The following is a 24,247-nucleotide window of genomic DNA, read 5'->3' as shown; positions in this document are numbered from 1 at the left end:
ACAGTGTTTGTGCCAAACTAGCACGGAAGACGTACATAATGAAATGTACTGTAGGTTTACATTGACATCGGCACGTTTGACGTCTCGAAATTTTTTTCGTGTACGTATTTTCGCGAGCGAATTAAAGGAAAAATATAGAATAAGATTGCATATAGTTAGGTATGATTGTAACGGCGTAATTAAATTAATAAGCATAGCCAAACAGAAGATTCTGGATAATAATGCCGTGGTCATTTTTAGCAAAAGTCTTAGAGAAGTTCGTGTATAAAATTTCATTTCTCGTATTTAAGGAGGAATCGAACAGACAGTCTGAAAAAAAGTTAGTCCAAATGCATTATTTCGATTTTTAAAATTGAAAACACATATTTTAGTGTAATTTTTTTCAGACGAAGTGTGCAGAATTTTAAATAAAATGAATCATTGAAAATTGGATGAAAATTAAAAAAATTGCCATTTCGAAACGATTGTCTGTTTGAACTCAAATTATAAAATCGTTTCTAAATGTAAATTTTTTATCATTTTCATCAATTTTCAATGAATCATTTTGTTTAAAATATAAATCTGCATACTTCGTCTGAAAAAAAATTCTATTTCAAAAATCGGAATAATGCATTTAGATTAACTTTTTGTTCAGAATGTCTGTCCGATTTCTCTTTAAAAAAAATATCTAAAAAAAAAAATTAGACTTGTCTATCGACTATTTAGAATTGAAACTTTTTTTGTTATATACAAGTATATTCAATAGTATCCGGGTCTACTGGTTACGGTACTGGAATCATTTTAAGTAGTGAAGGTGCGTCGTTGGTCAGGCGCGTGCGTTCATAAGCTTTTCACGGTCGGGGTTCGACATCGCTCCTGAAACGAGGGCTTAGAAGGGACATAGGCCCGAAAAGGAAGGGAAAGGAAACTTGAGTTGTAGCGTGTATCCCATTGCGAGCGCTTTTGTAGGTCGCTACTAATATCACCTGTTTTTCAATAGTAAATAAATAAAAAAAAAAAAACAACCCCGGCATCTCAGGGGGCAGCTCTTTCAAAGACGTCGATATCGACAAGAACGACATTCAACCCTGTATGTGCGGTGGATTCATCCTTAGTTCTAAATTTAAACGCGCCACGATATCCCCTCGAGTGATTGGCGCTAGGTTGGCTGCGCGACTCGTCGCGGCGCGGTGCCGACTACGCGAGTCAGTCGACGTTCCGCCGGCGAGCAGTGCGGACGCCAGTTCGAAAAATTTCTTATTTAAATTGACACGAGTTATAATCATCGCTGGCGCGTCCGTGATCCGAGCCACCGGTGCGAGGGTAGCAAGGCCCCGCAGACAAGGCGTCACGTCCACTAGAAAACACACGCTCTCATTCTCGCTCTGTCTTTATTGATCGGATTTGACCTGCGAACTTTTTCCCTTCTAGCTTTTGTAGAACGTGTGCCGTAGTTAGTGGGCCTGGTTTATTCGGTTATATAGTGGTTTAAATATCCACTGTGGTAGTTTCCGGAATGGCTGCCCCAGCAGCTTGCACGCGGTTTAGTGACAACTACGATCTTAATGGGGAACTTGGCAAGTAAGTAAATGAAAAATTTAAATGGCAAATAAACGCACATTTAATGCGATAAGAAACTCGCGTGTCAAGTCAACTCTCGACCCATGTCCCTCTCTTCTGCCACTATATACGAGTTACTATATATCGTCGTTTTGCTAAGCCTCTACCACTCCCTCTCTGTTCCTCACACTCATACCTCATAATATCTCCACACACGAGAGAGACCCCCTTCTTTTCACTTTAAATTTGCAAGTCCCTAACGCACAGAGCTATCTATATACGTTTAAAAGCTTTAACAGATAGTATCTCTTTATATATATGCAATTCCGCCTTCCACTATAGCAGACGATGCGGCGCTGTCGGCCATGTCTGCCACCACTCGTGTCGACCACCTCGACGCTTTACTTCTTCTAACATAAAAACTACCCCTTAACTACCCTTTCTAATAGGCAGTCATTTTCTTCTTCTTCTTCATTTAGAAATTATTATTTTAGCTAATACTAGATAGATTTTTCATTAAACTATTTCGAATATTTTTCTTCTTTACCCTGTCTTCACTTCATTTACTATTCCGACTACTATTTTTTTGGTTATTTTCTTCATATCTTCCTTTATAGTAGATTAGTTTAAAATAGGCAAGTGTATAACTTTTTTTAGCCTCTTTTTTTACAATGCACTTTTAAATCTCTTTTTTAAATAATAACATTCACATTACTGCCATGTGCTTCTGACACATTCAGTCGTGCTTTTCCCCTTCAAAGTTCATTGCACTTAGTGTCGCCTACTTACCCCTCCGAATCATCCCCCACATTTGTTTTCCCTTTGCTCTCTTTTTTTTTTTTTTTTTGCTTCCATTGATCTAAACATTTCTATGTTTTTCTGCCTTACTATGAAATATATTTTTTTTTCATTCTATTGAAAAATATTTTTCCCTCTCTATATAAAAAATTCTCATGAAATTTTTTCTTTTATCATTAAACATTTATTATTCTTACACGAAGCTTCCTCACTTTCCTTAACTTTCGATTTGCCCTTCTAGTTTCATATTCCCTTCAGTTGACCTTGATTTTGACCCACTGGTCTTCGTACCTTTTCGAACTGTCTCTATACATGCTGCTGTCATTAAAATCCGTTTGGCATTCAATTGTTCTTATAACTTTCGCGGCCATTGCTACTTTAAAATTCTCATCTATTTTTAAACTATTTTGCGGTTTTTAATTCAATTGAAATTAATGATTCAGGTGAATTATTGCTAAAAGAATATTAAAATTTTTTAAAAATTTTTTTTCAATAATTCTTTTGATTTTTTTCCTCCTTTTTTTTCATCTTAGACGTCATTCTCTCGTGTATCTTAGCTTGTGGGTGACACCCTGAGTTGCATTTCGGTTATATTTAAGCTCATCAGACTGCCGCTCCAAGCTATATATATATAAGCTAGGGTGGCTGGCCACGTTCCTAAGCTTCGTCTCTTCGTCGCCGTTGCTATCCACCAAGCCGGTCTTTGATGAGGCTTTCGCTACGCTCAGAACTGTCACCGAATCAATACAAAGCTCGCCTTGCTGCAGGTGGTTGCTCAGTGACTTCCTCATCAACTCCTACTAGTAATCCTCCACACCCGGATATCATAGCTTTTTTTTGCATTGTTCTTTTACAATATCATTGATCGCTTTTGATTTACACTATTTTTTTTTTAATAAGTCAATGCTCTCTAACGAATCTTATTTTTTATATCTACTGTATGGGTGATTCTCTTCGTATAGAGTATAGAATTTCAATTTCTTCGTTTTTTAAAGAAATCAGTGGTACTGTAATAAATTCAATGTGAAAAATTAATTTCTATGTTTACAAACAAAAGTCAATAGTTTTCATTTATAATTTAATAAGTTTGCTTTAAAAAGAGTTAAAAGGTACAAAAACGTATTGGTCTAGTTGTGCAAGACTAGAATTAAAAGTAATTCTTACAACAATTTTCAAAGTCTTTAAAAATAAATTATTCAAAATATGTAATTTAAATCTAAATTCAAAAAGCTATTTTTTAATTTAAATATTGAAAAAATTTTATTTTTTAAAAACAAATTTTGTGACGAATTGTGCTAGACGAGTACAAAAATAAACATTCATAACATTTACAAAGAATAAAAAATTTTCATAATAAATCTACAGAACTCTGTTAGAAATGGCTTTGTCCATATATTTTCCAATAAATAAATAAATATTAAAAATTCAAACAAACTGTCTTTTATCCAGAAATATTAAAATAATAATTATTTTTCAAATGCAAATTTTGTGTTCTAAATTGTGCTTGTTCAGCATAAAAAGATTCGACTGCTTTTTTTTTGTGCTGGACTAGCACAATTTATCACAAAATTTGATTTTTGAAAAAAAATTAATTTTTTAATATTTCTATTTTTGAATTTTTAAATTGAATTATTTTGAAAAATTGTTAATTTTTTATAAATTTTATAATTGTTTCTTTTTCTGTTCGACCAGCATAATTCAGTGCAAAATTTATTTTTGTAAAACAATAATGCGTATACAGTAAAAACCCGTTTATCCCGACTAATAGATGTAGACAGTTATCCGGATAATCGAAATTACAAAACACACAAATTTTCTTTATATAATCTTTAGTATGTATTTATTTACAAACATGAAAAAAAAGAAATTCTTTCATACTATATAAATAAACATATAAATATTTAGTAAAAATTATTTTAGAAAAGTTTGCATAAATATTTTTTTTTAATTTTAAAATAAAATCCCAATGATTCATGTAAAAATATAAAATTCACATACATCTTAGTACAATTATAGGCATATATTAAAATGCCTATAATCATTGAGAAAAAAAACGAAATGAAAATTTGTCCGGATAATTGAAAATCCGGTTGATCGAGATCCGGATAAACTGGTTTCTACTGTATTTGAATTTTAAAATTGAATTATTTTAGGAACATTGTAATTTTTCGTAATGAATATTAAATATAATTTATTATTAAAGATTTTGAAAATTATCGTCAGAATTAGAAATTAGTAAATTAATTATTTTTTAATTATTTTTTTTGAAAAAATAAAATGGCGTTACTAATTTTTTGCACGTGATTCGTTCAATAATTATTACCCATTTTGAATAATATGTGTAGACAAAAATAATTAATTGATGGTAGAAAACTACTAATTAATTACTAACTTAATTATTAAAGTTTACTAATTGAAATAGTAGCCTTACTAAATGAATTAGCATTTTTTTTTACTATCAATTAGTAATTTTTGACTGATAATTAATCAAAACGGGTTCTAATTCATTAAATGAACGAATCGGCGCAGTTCAATTAGTCTAAAGTAATTAATTCAGATTTAGAGATTATGAAACAAAATGAAAATTGCTAATAAATTGTTTAAAAGTCAGTATTTGTTGAGCGTCATGGTCTGAAACTTTTTTCATTGATCTGCGTGTATTATTCTAATGGATAAAAGAATTTTAATATTTTGTCCAGCCCATCATAAATATTTCATTTTAGACCTTTCTTCTTGAAGAATATATATCATTTATATTTATGATATTGATAAAAAAAAAGTTTTTTTTTCTAATAATATCAGTGACTAAATTATGCGCCACTAAAAGAATCACCTATACCGTTTTTTGATAAAATTTGTCTAAAAAGTCAAATTCAAGGTTTAAAGTAACTCGCCCAATTATTTTTTTTAACAAATTATAAAATAATATATTTTTAATGTGAACCACAATTTTTTAAATTCAACGTAATTTATATTATTCTTACACACGCATAAAAAAAATTTGCTGTGGCAGCGGATTATTTATTGTCACATCAAATTACGTTAGCTAATATAGGGACAGCAAACAAATTTGCTGTGGGGTCACAAAAGTTTGCTGTGATAGTAAATTTTTAAAAATTAAAACTAATATTGTTTATTATAGCAAACTTTTTTGTTTTGTCATAGCAAAAAATTTAGCTGTGGTTACTAATTTTTATAGATCTGATAGCAAACATCAGTTAGCATCTGCGAGCAATTCCTTTTTTTCCGTGCAAATTAAAAACATAAACTTTTAAAAAAATTTATCATTTTTTTAAAATTGAACAAATAATTACTTATTATTACTTAAGAAATTTATTTTTATTAAAACGCACTCAAATTGAGTAAATTTACCCTTTTGATTTTTATATTATATAAAACATAACGAGAATTAAAAAATACTTTTACAAAATTTAAACTGAAATTTTAATTTAAAAATGTTAAAAATAAATGTAATAGATTATTTTAGTTTAGTATTCCTATCAAAATAGATAATATTTCATTAGCTATTTAAAAATATTAATGAATTCAAATGGTAAAAAATTGTAGTAAAAAATTGTTTAATTTAAAATATAAATGTAATAACTAAATGCTTCGTTTTTAAAAATATTTCAATTTTTAAAATAACATTGAATTCTACAAATGAAATAAATGTTTACAAACATAAGCAGGTGACTATAAGTCTGTGCTTTTGTTTTTGTTTCCATTTAATAATTCTCATGTGTTTTTCTAATGTGAAAATGCCAAATATGTAGAATAAAAAATTTTTTTTGGTATATTTATTTATTATTGTATAGATGTAAAGTTTTTTTTTTTCTTTAAGTTGGTGAAAAATTTTTTACTTTTAGTATAATTATTTCTTTTGTTATGGGTTTAATATAACTTTTCACTTTTTTAAAAAAAAATTGTAAATAACTATAATAGGTTTTTGGAAGGTCCAATAAAACCAAATCCTTATCTAAGGCAATAGAATTGTTTCATGAATAATATAGTTTTGTCTATTGTACGAAAGAACTGTAAAGCCTTGTTTTGAAAGGCACTTGAATTCTAAGTTGAAGTTAATACCTTCATCTGCAACAAGTTTGCCAAAGGGTTTAACTTCTTTGACGATTGGAGGAATTAAATTTACATCAGAACCCAAGAGTTTAAGTTGAAGTTTGAGTTTGAGTTTCTTCCATTTTCTAATAAGAATATCCAATAAGAAATTAACACTTTTCATTCTATTGTAATATTTTGTTTTTTTGTTTTTAGAAAAATTTTAGATAAGGTTTTGATTATAGATTTTTGAGGCAAGAGAAAAATAATAATTCTTAAGTTTAAACTTTGAAATTCACTAGTTTGAAAAGAGGGATTAATTAAATTAAAACATTAAATATTAATTTGAAAAACGAAATATAATTAAAAATTATATATTTATGCTTCTATTGATTTATTAATATTTACTTTTATCGAGAGTTAAGTAAATTATTAAACAAATAATGTAATTAAAAATATTTGTTGGCCAAATTATTTAAAATAACTAATAATAAGTAATGAGTTAATTACTAATTAAATAACAATAGATTGAATAAAATAAATTGTCTTGGAAAACGACTTTATCTATAGTTTGTAGATTGGTGAAGTCATGTTTATCTGCACACGCGATTCTACCTTTTAATTATTCTATCTATAGTAATTGTAGGAATCATTTTTTTTTTTTTTTTTTTTTTGATAGAACTTAGCTCCTATATTGTCTACAGTTCTTCTATATTTTTTTTAACATATCGATCTTTATTTTATATTTTGAAATAGTAAAAATTATGAATTATAGAAAAACATTACAATCTCATTACAATTTTTGATCGAAACAAATTAATATTTTTAGAATAGTTTTTATTTATTGAAAAAACACATGTGAATAAAATTAATAACAAAAAAAAAAAAGTTAAGGCATTGAAATAATAGCAATACATATTATTTTACTCTCAATTTTATTTGAGATTATTAATTTTATTCAAATGTGTTTTTTAAATAAATAAAAATTATTCTAATGATGTAAATTAATAAATTAATATGCCAAAAATGGGATTAAAATAAGAGCGTTGCATCTTATTTTAATATTTCAGAATTTTTGATTTTGATTTTTTGACCATCAAAACTAAAAACTATGACAAAATTTTTAATTCGAATAAATTTCTTAAATCAGACTTCAACAAAAAATTATAAAAATGGAACTTTAAGGAACTTTAAAAAAAAGAGATATTAAAATTTTGATATATATATATAAATATATTGTATAATATCTAATAACATTAGTTATTTAAAGTAAAATATTCATTAACCGATTAAATTTTGTTAAAATAAAAAAATCGACTTTTTTTTGCCGTAAAGTCGATCCGAGGCCTGCAAAAGATATAAATGTACAGTTAATGTACAGTTATATATTTCTAATTTTCTTCTTAAATTTAGAATATATACTTGGCACCAATTTTAGAATATTTTATACTTAAATTCAGTATGTAATATTCTAATTTTAATAATATTACATACTGAATTTAAGTATAAAGTATTCTAAAATAAGTGCCAAGTATATATTCCAAATTTTAGAATATTTTTTTTCAATGTAGAACCAAATTGAACTATATAAAATTTTGATGATAAAATATCTATGAAAAATAAGTTGATTTATATATTTTTTTTTTCATTTTTCTTTGAAGGAAAAAAAAAGAAGTTATATACTTTATGAAACTATTCTATTTCGTATTTTAGAGAGAATTTCTTAGTAAAAGTTTTTGTTTCCTCTTTAAACTGTGCCATACAACGAATGGCACATGCCGATGCGATAACTCGTAAGAGATAGTCTGATATCTACTATGACGCGTGCCTTGAATAATTTTTTCATGACTGCGAATTTGGTATTGATTCAAATAAATGTGTAACTTTTTTTTCTTTTTCACTTTTAACTCTGCAGTTTTTCTGCCGTTTTTTTTCTATCTTTATAATGTCGAGAGTAGAATCTCTACTTGTGACCACACCCTATATAAGTGAAATAAATGATGAAAAACTTTGAGAAAAATAATAATCGAAAAAAGTGTGGTAGAATATAAGTTGGGAATTTGTGTTTACGATGTTACATGGATGTGTGTAATGAATTAGGAAATACGAAATCCAATTTCTCCAGGGTTTTATATGCGAAAGAGAAAGAGAGAGAGAGAGAGAGAGATAGAAGAGAGAATGATAGATGGAGAGAGTGAGAGGGGTTTGATCGGGTGAATGCTCTGTTTGGTTTAGTGGCAGTAGTAACGGACGAGTCGAGTGAGACGGAATGTCGAAATGTTCGCTTGGGATTGCTGACCTCTATATTTTTTCTTCTGTACCTGAAAGTTGAAGTCACTTTTTCTTAAGTTGAATTCATCAAATCCTAAAATGTTCTGCAACTTCTAATTTCAAAATGCATGAATAATTGCAAAAATTAATTAGTTAGTATTTTTATTTTATAGATTTTCATTAGACAGAATTTTCTTTTAGACGAATTTTTACTTAACCGAAAATTCATTTAGCAGAATTTTTTATTTGATCGAATTTTCATTTGACAGAACTTTCATTTGTTGAAATAAACATTCGGCAGAAACATTTCGGCTCGAATTTTAAAATCAACCAATCAAAAAGTATTCATAAAATTTTTTAAATGAAAATTCGCGCCAAAATATTTCTGCCGAATGTTTATTCCAACAGATGAAAATTCTGTCAAATGAAAATTCGATCAAATAGAAATTCTGCTAAATGAATTTTCGGTTAAATAAAAATTCTGTAATATAAAAAATCAGTTATGGAAATTCTGTCAAATAACAAATCGGAAAAAATATAAATTCGGATGAAAGAAATTTATGTCGATTGAAATTTTAAGAAATTAATTTTAGGCATTATTCATACGCCTCCTAATCTGTATTTTTATAGGTTATGTTGTACTACTTTTTTAGCAGTAGAATATTTTTCCTTTTTTTCTTGTTAATATAACAATATCCAAATCATAATTATCCATAAGGTCGTTTTTCACTACAAGGTCTTCTGTAATAACGTGAATGAATGCCACTCGGTATCATGTTGCTTTTCGTAATATTGTCTACAATTAGTATATATATATATATATATATCTCTTTTTACAGGAAACTTAAGCCTTAATTTTTCAATGAGCGTTTGTTTTCAATATATTAATTACAAAAATTATAAAATAAAAACTAATGGTAAAAATTTTTAATTAGAAATATATTTTATTTCTTATTTAAAAAAAGATATAGCTGATTTGCAATAACATTAATGTATGAGGACAAGTTATTTGGAATTATAGAAAATAAACTGAGGTAGAAAAGGAAAATTGCATTTATCGACCAGTATACGTAGTTTGTGATGTCGAATCTAATTCGAATTGGAACGTGCGTGGTCAGAGCGTTACGAATAGAGGTTCCATTTAACATTGTGTAAGTGCACATGCATTCGAATATATATATACACATAATATCAGCGATCATAATCAAAACATTCCACCTAGCATCATATAAATTATTCAGCGGTGCTCTTATGAATAAAGTTGAAGTCAACCTTTGGCTGGCTGGCAGACTGCCTTCATGATCAATGTTTCTGATGGACCTATTGATTCATAATTTTCTTGATTTATTGATTTCCTTTCAAGGACAAACTCTAATTTTGACTTCATAATATATCTTTCACGTCATTCGCGTTCGTAATTCGCTTCATTATCTAAAATCGTTATTTATGTTTTCTACTTTCTTTATTGGAATATTATTTTTAGGTTTATGTTACAAAATTAGTAAATGTTGACATGATCATCAAAATAGCTGTAAATTTCAATTTTCCGTATTTATATAAGTATTAGATAGATTATAGTCTTAAACATTTTTTATAATTATTTTATTTTAATAGCGATAAAATTTGTCTCTTGTTAGAATTTTTAATTGATCGAAAAGTTTTATTTAACATAATAGTCATTTTAATAAATTTTTAATATTTAAGAACCGATTTTTCATACTACAGAATTTGTATTTCATCGAAAAATCATTTAACAGAATTTCTAATTGATAGAATTTTCATTTGTCCAAAATTGCAAATTGAACGAACAAACAATCGACAGAAAGATTCAGCACGATTTTGAAAATTAACCAATCAAAAATTATCCATAAAATTGTGATTGGTTGATTTTAAAACTCGCGCCGAAATCGATTGTTTGTTCGGCCATTTGCAATTTTGGACAAATGAAAATTCTGTCAATTAGAACCAATTAACCAAAACCAATTAGAAACCAAAATTTAATTTAATTCAAGGCTGAATCAATTTCAAAACGTACAGGCCGACAACCTTCAGGTTGTAGATTTTTCTGTCGATGAAATATGTTATTCTACATGAAAAATAAAGAGACACGTATTTTTTTATTTTTCATAAAAATTGTGTTTAACGAAGTTATGGTCATTTGAAGTTTGAGTGGTAAAACTCGAAAGAACAATGAAAAAAAATTGTTTCGCCTGTAATTTTTTTTCTATTAATTGCAATCAAATTATTTTTCTTGGATCTTGTAAGGGTATATTCCTCTTTAAAATTCCATTTGAAATTTGAAAAAAGATTCAAAATTAACAAAACAGGAGATGATTTTCTAAAAATCATTAAAGTTAATTTTTCTCAAAAACCCCACTTTTTTTTCTCTCAAATTTTTACCATAAATTCTTACCAATATGAAAAACCAATCCTAGGAGTTTCAAGCGGGCTAAACAACCCTGGTAGTAGGGAGAAATTTTTTTCGAAATATTTTTTTTTACGAAATTTGAAATGGCTGACGTGCAGTTTCAAGAACAAATGAACTAACTGAAGTGAGTCATTTTATAACCAACAATAATGTATTCCAATATTCAGTTACTTTAAATGTGTTTTAATGTGCAATAAAAATATTTAATTATTTATATGTGAAAATAATTCATAATAGTTTGAAAAAATATTTTTTTAATATTTGAATTATTATAAAATATACTATCTTGAATTTTTACTTAATCAATTTATTTTGAAATGAAATTTGGAAATATTAATTTCCAAATTGAAAATTAAAACTTTAAGTTTTTTAAAAAATTTTTGAATGATAATTTGAATTGGAAAATATTTCAAGAGTATATTACTGAAAGAATCACAATATTTATAAAAAATATTTTTTCTTTTTTCACCTTTTTATTAATTATATATTTATTATCATTGGTCTTAACGATACTAAAAATGTCAAATTATAAATTTTTTGATGTTTAGAACCTGTTTGAAAAAAGTGATTTTATGGTTATTTTCTATACATACATTATTGTTGGTTATAAAATGACTCATTTCAGTTAGTTCATTTGTTCTTGAAACTGCACGTCAGCCATTTCAAATTTCGTAAAAAAAAAAAAATATTTCGAAAAAAATTGCTCCTTACTACCAGGATTGTTTAGCCCGCTTGAAACTCCTAGGATTGGTTCTTCATATTGGTAAAGAAATAATAAATACCTAAATAAAAATTCGAACAAATCAATTAAATAAAAAATTTCAAATATAATTACAATAATCAACTCACGAATTTATCATTTTAAAAAATTGTCTTACGAAACAAATTAGCAAACCTCTCTGTACCTGCGTAACTAAATCGAAATCCGTGTGAGGTTTTAATTTGATTCACTTGAATGTTAGTTTTGGCATCAATTCTCGGTGATACATAAGATCCCGGTAAATATTGGCTTTATCGAAACCTCTAAAGTTATACGTCACACAATATACGTTGTATGATAGAATCGATAATTTTACCAATTAACTAACTTTTACTTTATATAGTTTAGTTAAGCACATTTATAACAACTGTGAAAGGGGAGTTTAAATTCCGTAAATGTCGCTTATTATAAATACTTAGAGATTGAAGTCCAGTTAATTCTACTTAAGTTATTTAAGTACATTTTATACTTGAGATTTTTCACATTACTTTTTTTTATACTCAATTTTTCTTTTCATGTCAAATTAATTAAATTCTATCTTTTGAAAGTTCAATTTGTAGGTAGTACTTCTAAATAAGGAATTATTTCTTTTTGCACATTGTAAAATAAAATTTTTCCGTGTCATGTGAAATTTTTCAACATGTTTTTTTTCTTGCAAATGTCAATATTATTCTTAGAGTTTTTTTTTGTTTTATTTATAAATATTTTGTTTGCATTGATATAATTGTATAATTTTTAAATTTAATTAAAATTTTCTTTATTTTAAATTAAGACAGTTTTTGAGTGAATTTTTTTCATATTTTTATAATGAAATTATAGAATAATATCTTTTTTAATATTTGAATATTTGTATTTAATGAGGAAAAAACTTAAATTGATTTTTAAATAGAATATAGGGAAAGTTTCTCTGCACATTAATAAGGATCATTTATTATATATTGTTTAATTAAATTTTATGGATTTAGTGTAATATTATCTTTTTCCTGCTTTTTTTTATCAGTATTCAGTTTTATGATTTATTTGTCAGTATCACTTTAAATATTGGTTTCTTATATTTTCGTACTCGCTGATTACGAATTTAAAGTTAGATTTTAGAAACTCAGAATGACGGATACAATAAGTCGAGTGAATTCTTAATAAGAATTCATTCTTCATATTTTACTGAAACTTGTTGCTTAGAATTTTTTTTTTAAATTGTTGATTACGAATTTAAGAATAAAATCACTCAAAAAACTTCAAGAGAACAAGTTTGAAAAAAATTTAACCTATTTTTCAAAATTCGACTGACATTTGTTAGAATTTATTAAAAAATATAAAATCTGAATTTAGATTCGTAATCACCGATTAAAAATTTTAAATCCACTTAATATTACATTAAATAATAAAAAAATATATGCATAAGGGTTCATGTTTTTTTTTTGTTATGCCCTTTGCATGACACCCTCTTTTGTTATACTCAAATGTGTCTATTTTTACGATGAAGCAATTTCAAATTCTGGACATAAAATCACTGGAAAAAAGTGTGCCATTGTTCTGTAGCTTTCATTGTTTCGTTTCGTTGCCAATTCTTGCAAACTCACTCCATAAAACACCCACGACGTGATCGTGATCATTCTCTTGTTTTTCGAAATTTCTCAAGCTGAAAATCATTTAAATAAAAACTGTCGCTCCACTCTATTTCATGCTAAAAAAAAAATTGAATATAAAAACGTGCAAGTGAAATGAAAAACTGCAAAAAAATATTCGTATTTCTCTCTCTCTCTCTCTAGAAGTAAAATCGAATATTTGTTACAGTATTTAGGTAGTGAATTCATATGGGTTTGTTAGTGTCATTGTTTTTTTCTTTTTTTTATATATATATATTATTGAATATTAAAAATTTAAATATTAAAATTTTGATATATTATTGTCGCTGAAACCTATCTTGAACTACATATCAACATTTGGAGTAGATCCAAAGTTTCCTGCCGATCACCGAAAATTACCGATAACGGTGGATTCAATCATTCCCGATAACCGGTGTATATACGATAATTATCCTTTTGGCATGAAACGGGGTTTACGGTGATCATAAATTATTTCGAACCAAATGCAAACGACTAGACCAATATCTTCTATTGTTAAAACATATTAGATAAAGCAATTTATTGATTTTAGTGTCTATTAAATTAAATTAATTGTATTATTAAAAATGAATTAAATTTTTTAAAAATGAGTTATAGCTATAAAACTAATTCTTTAGTTACAAGTCATTTTAAATTATATATTAAACAGAATTAACTTTTTTTTGGAGAAAAAATTTTTTTTTATATATAGAAAGACCATTACAAACAGTTGTCATCCGAAAGATTATTGAATTTAAATATATCTGACAAAAATATATTTGGCACAAAATTTCCATGATGCTACCATAATTCTTTTGAAATTATGTAAATTCCAGCAAGTCGAATTTCCATAGAGATTCCCCCACAGAAAGTCAGAATTTATGATTCAAATTTCAATACTACTGTTTTCGATTTTGAACAGAATGAAATTGCTTCAAAAATTTGATCAATATAAAAAAATGGAAATTGGGGTTTCTTCTTTTTATTTGAATTTTAAATATATTTTTGACCGATTATTATCAAAGATTGTTGATGAAATGGTTTATTAAAAATTTTTGTTTAGAATGTATTGTATTTTTGTGATGTGAAAAAAAAAATGCCGGGATGCATGAATTTTCCATAAGAATCAATGATTAAATTTTTCATTTCAAAAGAATTTTATTAGATATATTTAATTTTTAGACGAATTTTTATTTTTTTGAATTAGCATTTAATTTCTTTTTACATGAATTTTTACTTAACAAAATTTTTAGTTACCGCGAAATTTTATTTAGCAGAATTTCTATTTGCCAACATATTATTTAAATAATTCTAATTTAACTGAATATTAATTTAGCAGAATTCTCACGCAACAGAATTTTAAGTAATTCGAATTATTCGATTGAATTCTTAAGACGCCGAATTTCCATTTGTCCGAAATTGCAAATGAAATTAGAATTTTTTAAATATAAAGTTAGATTAAGAAAAATTTAGTAAAACAAAAATTCGGTACCTAAAAAATCTGTAAGATAAAAAATCGTTTAAAAAGTAATTCTTCACAAATGTTAATACAAAAAAAAATATGCTAATTTGTCTAAAAAAATAATTATGTCTAATAAAATTCTTTAAAATGCAAATTTAAACTAATGATTTTTATGGGAAATTCATGTGTCTCAAAAACGTCTATAGATGTCCTGACAGCTTTATGGATCGTATAAAGTCAGTTTGTCTCTCGGAAAACTAGAAGCAATCGCGCTCTTTGAAGGCTTCCTTGCTTCGTTAAAGTCTACTCGCAAGCTCATCTTTCAGTTTCTGAATTAGGTCTCGACATTCTTCTCTAGTAGTAGTAGTAGTAGTAGCAGTAGTAGTAGTAGTTGTTACGTGTGCCTTTATTTTTCAAGTGGAAAATTTTTATTTGTCTTCAGTCTCTTGGAAAATGATCTCTTTTTAAAATTACTATTATATGCGTCACAAGTTAAAGAGCCTTTGTAAAATATGCCCGTTTTTCCTATCTCTAATTTTTTAATTTTTTTTATAAGAAATGGTTGCATATATTCACGAACAATATAAAGTAATTCTTGAATAATAATAATATCTTTATTAAAACAATAATATGGACCAGCTATAGTAAAATATAAACAATCAACTCAAACATTATATATCAATTATAAAATAGTTAGAACCAACAAAAATAAAATTTAAACACTAGAAATCGCACATCCACTCTTACAGTCCAAATAGATGCGTGTAAGGAGAATCTGTAGTGATTTCCCCACTTGGTGCCCAAGGTTCCCCTAGTGATGAGTTTTTAAGCGAATTCGAACAATTTTTTTAATTTTGTCCTCCATTTTGAATTTTTAAAAACTAACATCAGATTCATAATCGGGAGCCAAAAATATAAAAGGAACCATTTCGTCTGTATTTTTTCAACATTATTATTCGAGTAAAAATGTAAAAGTACTATTTTTTATTGGACATTTTTATTGGTCAACTTTCGCCCCCTACTCACAGAGAAAATTTTTGTTTCAACCAAATATACCGTTTTTTTTTATTAACACAATTTTTTGGTCATTTTTAACAAAATTTGTTTAATTCATATAAATATTTAATGGATTGAAATAAACGAATGAATTATTTTAATAAATTTTTCAAATTTTCAATTTGATTAAGCCAATCAAACTTTTGGTTAATTTAACCAAAATTGAATTGTTTTAAATAAATTTTTTTTTTTTAAGTGTATATTTCTGAAACGAAACATATTCTCACCTTGAAATTTTGCAGGGATTATTGGGTCATCTTATGTAAGCATTTGGCATCAAAAAAGTTTCAAAATTCAAGATACAAAAAACGGGAATTTTTTTTCATTGAGCTTACGCAGGTTTTTTGAAAAACAAATTTTTAATCATAAATTCAAGTCATTAGTCATAAAAATTATAAATAAAAAAGTATATCTCTTCTTTTTTTTTCTCATTACACGAAACTATACAAATACTTTACGCGACAGGTTTTCACATAGAAAAAAAAGAAGTCGATTCAGAATTCAATAGGCATCACTTTCACAAACTAAACTCGTTAGCCACGAGAGATGTTTCTGTGATTCTTGTTCTTGTCGATCGTATTCCCTTCTTTTTTCCTGCAAAAAGTGAGAAATCTCACCATAAAACCTGTTTCAGTTTGTATATGTGTTTATTTATCAATATAAAAGTTCTTTTCTTTCTCATCTAAAAAAAAAAGTAAAAAAAAGAGGAAACTGTGAAAAAATTGTTTTCATAATTCCTGGGGATTTAATTAGCAAAAAACTTTAATATAGAAACATTGAAATAATCTAGAATTTAAAAATGTACTCTTTTTTTTAATCATGATGAAATTATTAATTATTCCACTCAGTTCATTCGTATAATTATAGAAACAATTCTTCCCGAGTTGGTATATGAGTTTTAGAGAGCCGCTTCGAAATTCTATCCCTATACAATTTAATAAATTAGACCTCCTGTTAATTACATTTGCAAGGCAGATGTGTAAAATCGATACGCTGGTCCTCATTCTGTAGGATATTTTTGAGAATGAAATTGAAATCCGTTGGAAGTGCAAAAAAAAAGTTGATCCAAAAAATACAGTATATGGATTAAAAAAATTGTATAGCTACATTTTGTAATATTTATAAATGCGAAACAATATGAAAAAAAAATGTTTTAATTACTCAAGTGGGAATTTATTACTTTTTCAATATGGGTTGAAATTTTTTGTATTTTACATTTTTTTTTTTTTTTTTTTTTGATGCATGACGAAATTATTTGTATTTTAAATATGAATATTCCTAATTATGTTGATAGTTACAATTTACCGACAGTGTGCTTAGTACTGATTTCCCTTTCATACGAAATAGGTATAAATCCATATTACTGAATGTATATATATGGAGACCTTAAGATATACTGTCTTTTAACTATTCCTGAGATATGTTGAAGACTAGTGCATTGATTACGACATCTCTCTCTCACCTTCGAAATTCCCAGGAGATTTTCCCAAGAGGGAAGCTCGACCTCCTGTAAAGAGAGAGAGAGAGAGAGAGAGAGAGAGAGAGAGAGAGAGAGAGAGAGAGAGAGAGAGAGAGAGAGAGAGAGAGAGAGAGAGAGAGAGAGAGAGAGAGAGAGAGAGAGAGAGAGAGAGAGAGAGAGAGAGAGAGAGAGAGAGAGAGAGAGAGAGAGAGAGAGAGAGAGAGAGAGAGAGAGAGAGAGAGAGAGAGAGAGAGGGGGGGGGAGACTCGATCGATACTGGCACCCTTGTTCTCGTATACCGGCTGGGTGCGTCTTTAATATTTATTAATATAAATCAGGTGATGTTTGAGAGTTGGAACATGTTTTAGATCAATATGTGGGGCATTATATTTCAAGGGAAACTAGAACTGTCAAGAAAAGAATATATATGACAATTTTGCAATAAAATTTTACAGAAATAAACATTTCGGTTTGTAAATATATCTATATGTGACGTGCACTAAAGAAAGGTAGCTAAGAAGCAAAAAAAAAATTATAGGTTATGTTTATGATAGTTTTATCTTGATTTTAAAGTTCCTTTCTAATTTTGGGACGCATGATAAATTACAGAATTTTTACTTAACCGAAAAATTATTTAACAGAATTTCTAATTGATAGAATTGTCATTTGTCCGAAATTGCAAACGACCGAACAAACAATCGATTTCTGCGCGATTTTTAAAATCAACCAATCAAAAATTATCCGTAAAATTGTGATTGGTTGATTTTAAAAATCGTGCCGAAATCTTTCTGTCGATTGTTTATTCGGGTATTTGCAATTTCGGACAAATGAAAATTCTATCAATTAGAAATTTTGTTAAATGATTTTTCGGTTAAGTAAAAATTCTGTAGTATGAAAAATCGGTTATTTGGAAATTATATTAAATAATAATTCGAACAAATGAAAATTTATCTGAACGAATAAAATGAAAATTCTATGCAATGAAATTCTACCCAATAAAAATTCTTTAAAATGCCTATTATGTTAAATGAAAATTCGGGCAAATAAAAATTCTGACTGATTCTGATTCTTTTAAAATACTATTCTGCAAAAATAATATTCTACAGAATAAAATATTATTTTATTTTAACAATAATATGATTGATATTTCAAATTGCCTTTATTTTTTTTCACGGTATTTATTCATTATCTCTTCATTTATATCAAAATACTATTTTTCTTCCCTCAATCATTTTCTGTTTTTTTTTGCGAGGGGAAGGGGAGAATCGAGAATTTTATGAGAAATGTATCCTGTCACTGAAACTCCATATAATTTATCTTATAGCTTGAAAACAAATTTTTAACGAAGTATTAGTCATTTATCAACAATAAAACCTATTTGCTATGGAGCAAGCGGAAACTTATCATGAATATACATATAGTAATAAATTTACATAAATGAAATTATATAAGTTCATCAGGAATTAATATTTCGTATCGTTTATATTTTTGCAAAAATTTTCATACTGTTTACATATCTATTCTTTTTTTTTTATTTCATCGGTGCTATTATAGTATAAGAATAGCAATTTTTTGTTGTTGTTGTATGCTTAATTAAAATTCTAAACTTTATAAGAAAAATGTTTTAAACTTTTTAGTTGGGTTGTGGATATGATGAATTTCTGTAAGTTTTATTACAAATTTGAATTCTCATTCAACAGTATTTTATGTGATTTGAATTTTTAAAGGCCAGAATTTTCAATTCATCGAATCTTCATTTGTTGGAAAGTTGGAAAGATTTGTTGGAAAGATTTTGGCGCAATTTTAAAAATTGATTAATCAAAATTTTCTTTATTCAATTTTAAAATTCACGGCAAAATCTTTCTGTCAATTTTGTTTGTTTGGACATTTACGAATTTCAGTCAAAATGAAAAATCGTCGTTTTAAAAATTTTAACAATTCGGACAAATGAAAATTCGGTGAATCAGAAATTCTGTTTAAAGCGAAAAGCTGTCAACTTTAGATATAAAAACAAATAAAAATGAAAATTTCTTGATAGTAAATTATAAGTCTATAGTCTTATAGTTTTATTTTTAACTGCAAGTATCACTTTTAATTACTTATACATTGTGACAATCTGCGAGTAAATTTAGCTTAACTCATCAAAGTCACACTGGGTGGTTACCACCCTTAATCATTTTTAAAATGGCTGTAATTTGGAAATGGTTAATTTATAGAAACCAGCAAAATTTGTGGATACATTAATAACATTAGGGTCAGCCGGGGTAAATCCGAACGCTTTTAGTAAGTTTCAACAATAACATAAGTTTTTTCTTTAAAACAAAATACTTCCGGTATTCTGGTGCATGAAGTTGTTACTTTACTTGCATAGAACAATTTTATGGGGTAGCAAAAATTTTTGATAAATTACAATCGCAGGAAACTTAGCGTTCGTATTTACCTCGATACTTTGCAACTTTCCTAAAATACCGGGGTAAATACGAACGCCACTGTATTTCAGAAAAATCTTAGGGAAAATAAATTTAAAGTAGTGCAATTGTTAAACTTATATAAAAACTCAAAAAAAATACGATAATAAACCTATTATGTAATAATGCATCATATATATAAATACAAAAATCAAACAGGTTAAAAATTAAAATGCATTACACAATTAAAACCTTCAATAACTTTATCAAATCATAACGGATTTTTGCAAAACTTGGTACAGAAAGTATTTTGGAGTGATTGAATGTAAATACAAAAATAAAAGTCAAATTTTTTAAATTCAAAATGGCGGACTTTCCTAAAACTTATTTTTTAAAATGATCAAATTTGCCAACTCCAAATTCGTAATCAGCGACCCTAAAACCCCCCGAGTAACAATTTTCGAGTGAATCCAATGAATTTTTTAATTCTCGTCCGCCATATTGGATCCGCCATTTTGAAGTTTGAAAAACTGACTTCAAATTGGTAATCAGCGACCCCAAAAACCCTAGAATACCAAATTTTATTAAGATTCTGAAAAACTTTTTTCAACAAACCATTTGGCAAAAAAAAGTGGAACACTCCTACGAGAGAACAGAGATTAAGTTTCTGCTTATTAATTACTAACGAGGATACATATAGAAAGAAAAACTTTTTTCTATGTACTTTTATAATGTTAAAAATAATAGTGTAATCAAATAAAAACAATTTTTGATATAAGAAAAAATTATTGAAAATACCGTTCGGATTTACCCCGGTTTTCCAATTTTCCGGGGTAAATACGAACGGTCTGATATTATTAATAAAATTTTACAGAAGGCAAAAATGAAAAATAGTTTCTGTTCTAGTATTCATAACAAACAATTATAAATAATAAAATGAATTTTTAGCTTCTTTTTCTTCAAATACGAGACAAAATACTGAAAGATTGTCATCTTTGATTTTCAATCTTTTATGCTGTTGCTAATTAACAAACGAAAAATGGGATAATACTTAGAATCTCTTGAAGAAGATTTGAGGTAAAAATTCTCATGTCTAACTTGTTTTTTAAAATTTTAATTAAGCTGAAATAATTAGCGTTCGGTTTTACCCTGCGTTCGGATTTACCCCGGCTGACCCTACAATGTTTTAAAAATGTGCTTTTCCTTATGTTTTGAGTAAAAAATGTAAAAACATAAAATCCGTATTATCGAAAAAATTTCATAAATCTTTCCGGTTTTCCAGAAAAATATCAAAAGTTAAAAATATTTATGGGTGAAAACGACCCAGAGTGACCTCGAAGGGTTAAAACGAAATATTCTTCAATGCTTATTGGAAAAATCGAAATTCGTCTAAAAAAAAAAATAATTACATTTTAATAAAAATTTTTAAACTAAAAATTTTAATGATTTTTACGCGAAATTCATGAGCTCCCATATATGTATTATCATAATTAGGACAAGACTATATAAAAATTATATATGTAAAATTGACCTTGAGTTTGCTCTGCTTAGTCTGTTTGCATGGGGGATGAACACTTATGTATACATTAACAAAGGGTTGCCTGGAAAAGTACTATAATATTTCATAGCTAATTGCGAAACGAGTTGGAATCTCCCTGACAAACAGTAGACAGTAGGAGAATAATTACTAACTTTTTGCCGCACTGCGCAGAAGAAGTGAAAATATTATTTTCTGAATATAGAGTCTAATAAAAGTAATTAAATCTTATTATTATAAAATGCATTTATATAGAGCATCTTTATTATAATTTCTAAATATTCAAATTTTTTTCAGTAAACTTTCAAAGAGTATAAATATAGAAATAATTAATTTATAAACCTACTATTAGTTTCTTTTTTTTTTACTCAACGAAATTAAATTTCCCCTAAATGTTAAGGAAAATTTAATAGAAAATTGTCGTTCTTTTTAATGAAAAAAAAATACAATTTTGTAATTCGTAAAATGCAATGAAAATGACAAAAAAAAAATAGTGGAATTACATTTTGTTGTAGAAAAAACTGGGAAAACTTCTTTTTATTCTTGGTTGAATTTTAACACGAACCTTATATGACTTTACGACGAGGCGAACGAAAATAAAGAAAGACTTTTTATGCTCGTAAAAAAAATCGAATAAAAAAAAAAAAATTCAAAACCATGTTCAGAAAAGATTTAAGTAATTAACTTTTTGTATTTTCGTAAATTGGATATTTTAAATTTTCTTCGGATCTGAATTAAGAAAAATAAATTTTATTTCTTTTGTCTCTTATATATTCTGTTAATACCATTTGTCAATATATTAGTATTTATTTTCTGTTTATTTTTTAACTTCTCTGAGAAAGTTTACTGACATCCAACGTGCTTTATATATATATATATATATATATATATATATATATATATATATATATATATACCCAGATAACACACGTACTAGTACGGTAGTAGTATAATACTAGTACGACGTACTAGACGTACTAGTACTGTACCAGCCATGTACCTTCGCACGGTACCAGGTACTGTACTAGTACGGCGTACCGGTATGCAATATCGGTAGAATACGAGTACTATACGAGTACGACGTACTGAAAACTTTTGTGACTTAGTATAACGTACTGTTATTGTACTGGTACAATACTAGTATGATGTACAATATAAAATATTATATACCCTCCCCTTTCTCTTCCCACAATAGTATTTTCATTATTTTCATTTATTATTCAAAAGAAAATCATTTTTTTTATTTACATCATATATGTAACTTGTATTCTCACTTATCTTAAAATATCTGGTGTTTTATATTATCAAATATTAATTGATTATTTCTTTACATTTAAACATTATTTCAAAAGAATTTTAAACTTGATGTTATAAATTGCTTTGAAAAACATATTATCACATCCTAACCTATAAATATGTTATATGTATAAGAAAAACTATAACGAAATAACACACAATTGAATTTAAAAATATATCAATATGATCAAGACCGAATTTATGAATTTTTCTCATTATAAATGTAAAAGATTTTCATGTTTTTCAATGAAATAACACCACGGCACCATGTCAAAGTAAAAGAATATAAATCTTATAAAGATCGATGATTTAATATAAATTTAATCTCGGATATTCAAGATAAGTACAGAAGCACAAGTTACAAACGTTAATACTCTTTTGCTGCATCATAAACCACTTTTTTCACCAACATTTATTGCACCGTTTTCAGTGACGCGTTCATATTTGACAATTGTCAAGAAAGTGAGGTTGGGTTGGCATTACCAGCAAAGACTCCCAGTACGACGTACCAGTATTATACTTGTATCGTACAAGTATGTTGTGCTTCTTATTTCAGAAGTACGACGTACTGGTATTGTACTAGTACTATACTTTTATCGAGTAATCATATTTTACAATTCTAACAGTACGACATACTTTTATTGTACTAGTACCGTACTGGTACGACATATATCATTATTTTGTACTTGTATAAAACTAGTATAATACTAGTACGCCGTACTCGTAAATAACGATTAGTACGCTTGGTTATCTGGGTATATATATATATATATATATATATATATATATATGTCCATTTAAATTATATTACAAGTAAACGAGATGTTTGTGTTGCAATGTAGAGGGAAAATATAAACGTTTCAATTAAGTTTAGTACTTTTAGTTCAAGGTTATTTACCCAAGAAGAAGCATATTGAAATGTTATTTGTGACAAAAATGTATACTATGTACATTGTAATTCGATCCATCATCTCAAAAAACTCAAAAATAATTTGTATATTTAACTTATTGCTTACTTTTGTAATTGATTTATGAAATTTTCATCATGATAATATCAATATTTCATATTTTCTTTAACTTTCATCAACTTTTGTGTTTGTTCTTATATTTCTGAATATATGAAAAATAATTCGTTTCGTTATTTGGGTTAATGTCATGTTTTTTTTTTTGGTATTTGATCTACAAAAGAAGTTTTTTTTGAGACACATATGAATAATACCTAAAATTAATTTGGTAGAATTTTTGTTTGATAGCATTTTATCAAATAAAATTTTCCCTCGCTTCGGTTGAAGTTGTACTTTTTATTGTTTACTTAATGTAGTTTATTTATATCGATATTTAATTTGTTTTAAATTAATATCTTACTAATAATTAATACACGGAGAGAAATGGAAAAACGAATTAAGTAACTTTTAACACTTTAAAAGTAAAATCTGAAGTGTCCGAAGTTTCTGCGTATTTCTGATAATTTTTTATTCCGAAAATAGTAAAATTTACTATTTTCGTAGTAAATTTTACTATTTTTGGAAATTATTCTGTAAATTTTGATTGGTTAATTTTAAAATTCGCGCCGAAA

The 24,247-nt window shown here is 27.0% G+C and overlaps 1 protein-coding gene across 12 annotated transcripts in view; it reads left to right on the top strand.

Annotated features, from left to right (window-relative positions):
- Nucleotides 1-899: 899 nt before the first annotated feature.
- The window catches only part of LOC127284003 (calcium/calmodulin-dependent protein kinase type II alpha chain), a 194,742-nt gene continuing 171,394 nt past the window's right edge, over nt 900-24,247 (top strand). For 2 of the 12 annotated variants that reach the window (XM_051309258.1, XM_051309259.1), the window contains exon 1: nt 912-1,560. In XM_051309258.1, the coding sequence (XP_051165215.1) occupies nt 1,496-1,560 (65 nt within the window). In that variant the 5' untranslated portion in view covers nt 912-1,495. Of the gene's footprint in view, nt 1,561-24,247 lie in introns of all 12 variants that reach the window. The other 10 variants (XM_051309261.1, XM_051309262.1, XM_051309257.1 and 7 more) reach the window with 9 other exon arrangements.

The sequence above is a fragment of the Leptopilina boulardi genome, unplaced genomic scaffold, assembly GCF_019393585.1.
Source record: "Leptopilina boulardi isolate dan_hultmark-lab unplaced genomic scaffold, ZJU_Lbou_2.1 LbouV2_316, whole genome shotgun sequence".
In the NCBI taxonomy this organism is placed as follows: Eukaryota; Metazoa; Arthropoda; class Insecta; order Hymenoptera; family Figitidae; genus Leptopilina; species Leptopilina boulardi.
The sequence above is the reverse complement of the archived record's forward strand: the minus strand, read 5'-3'. Positions and strand labels throughout refer to the sequence as shown.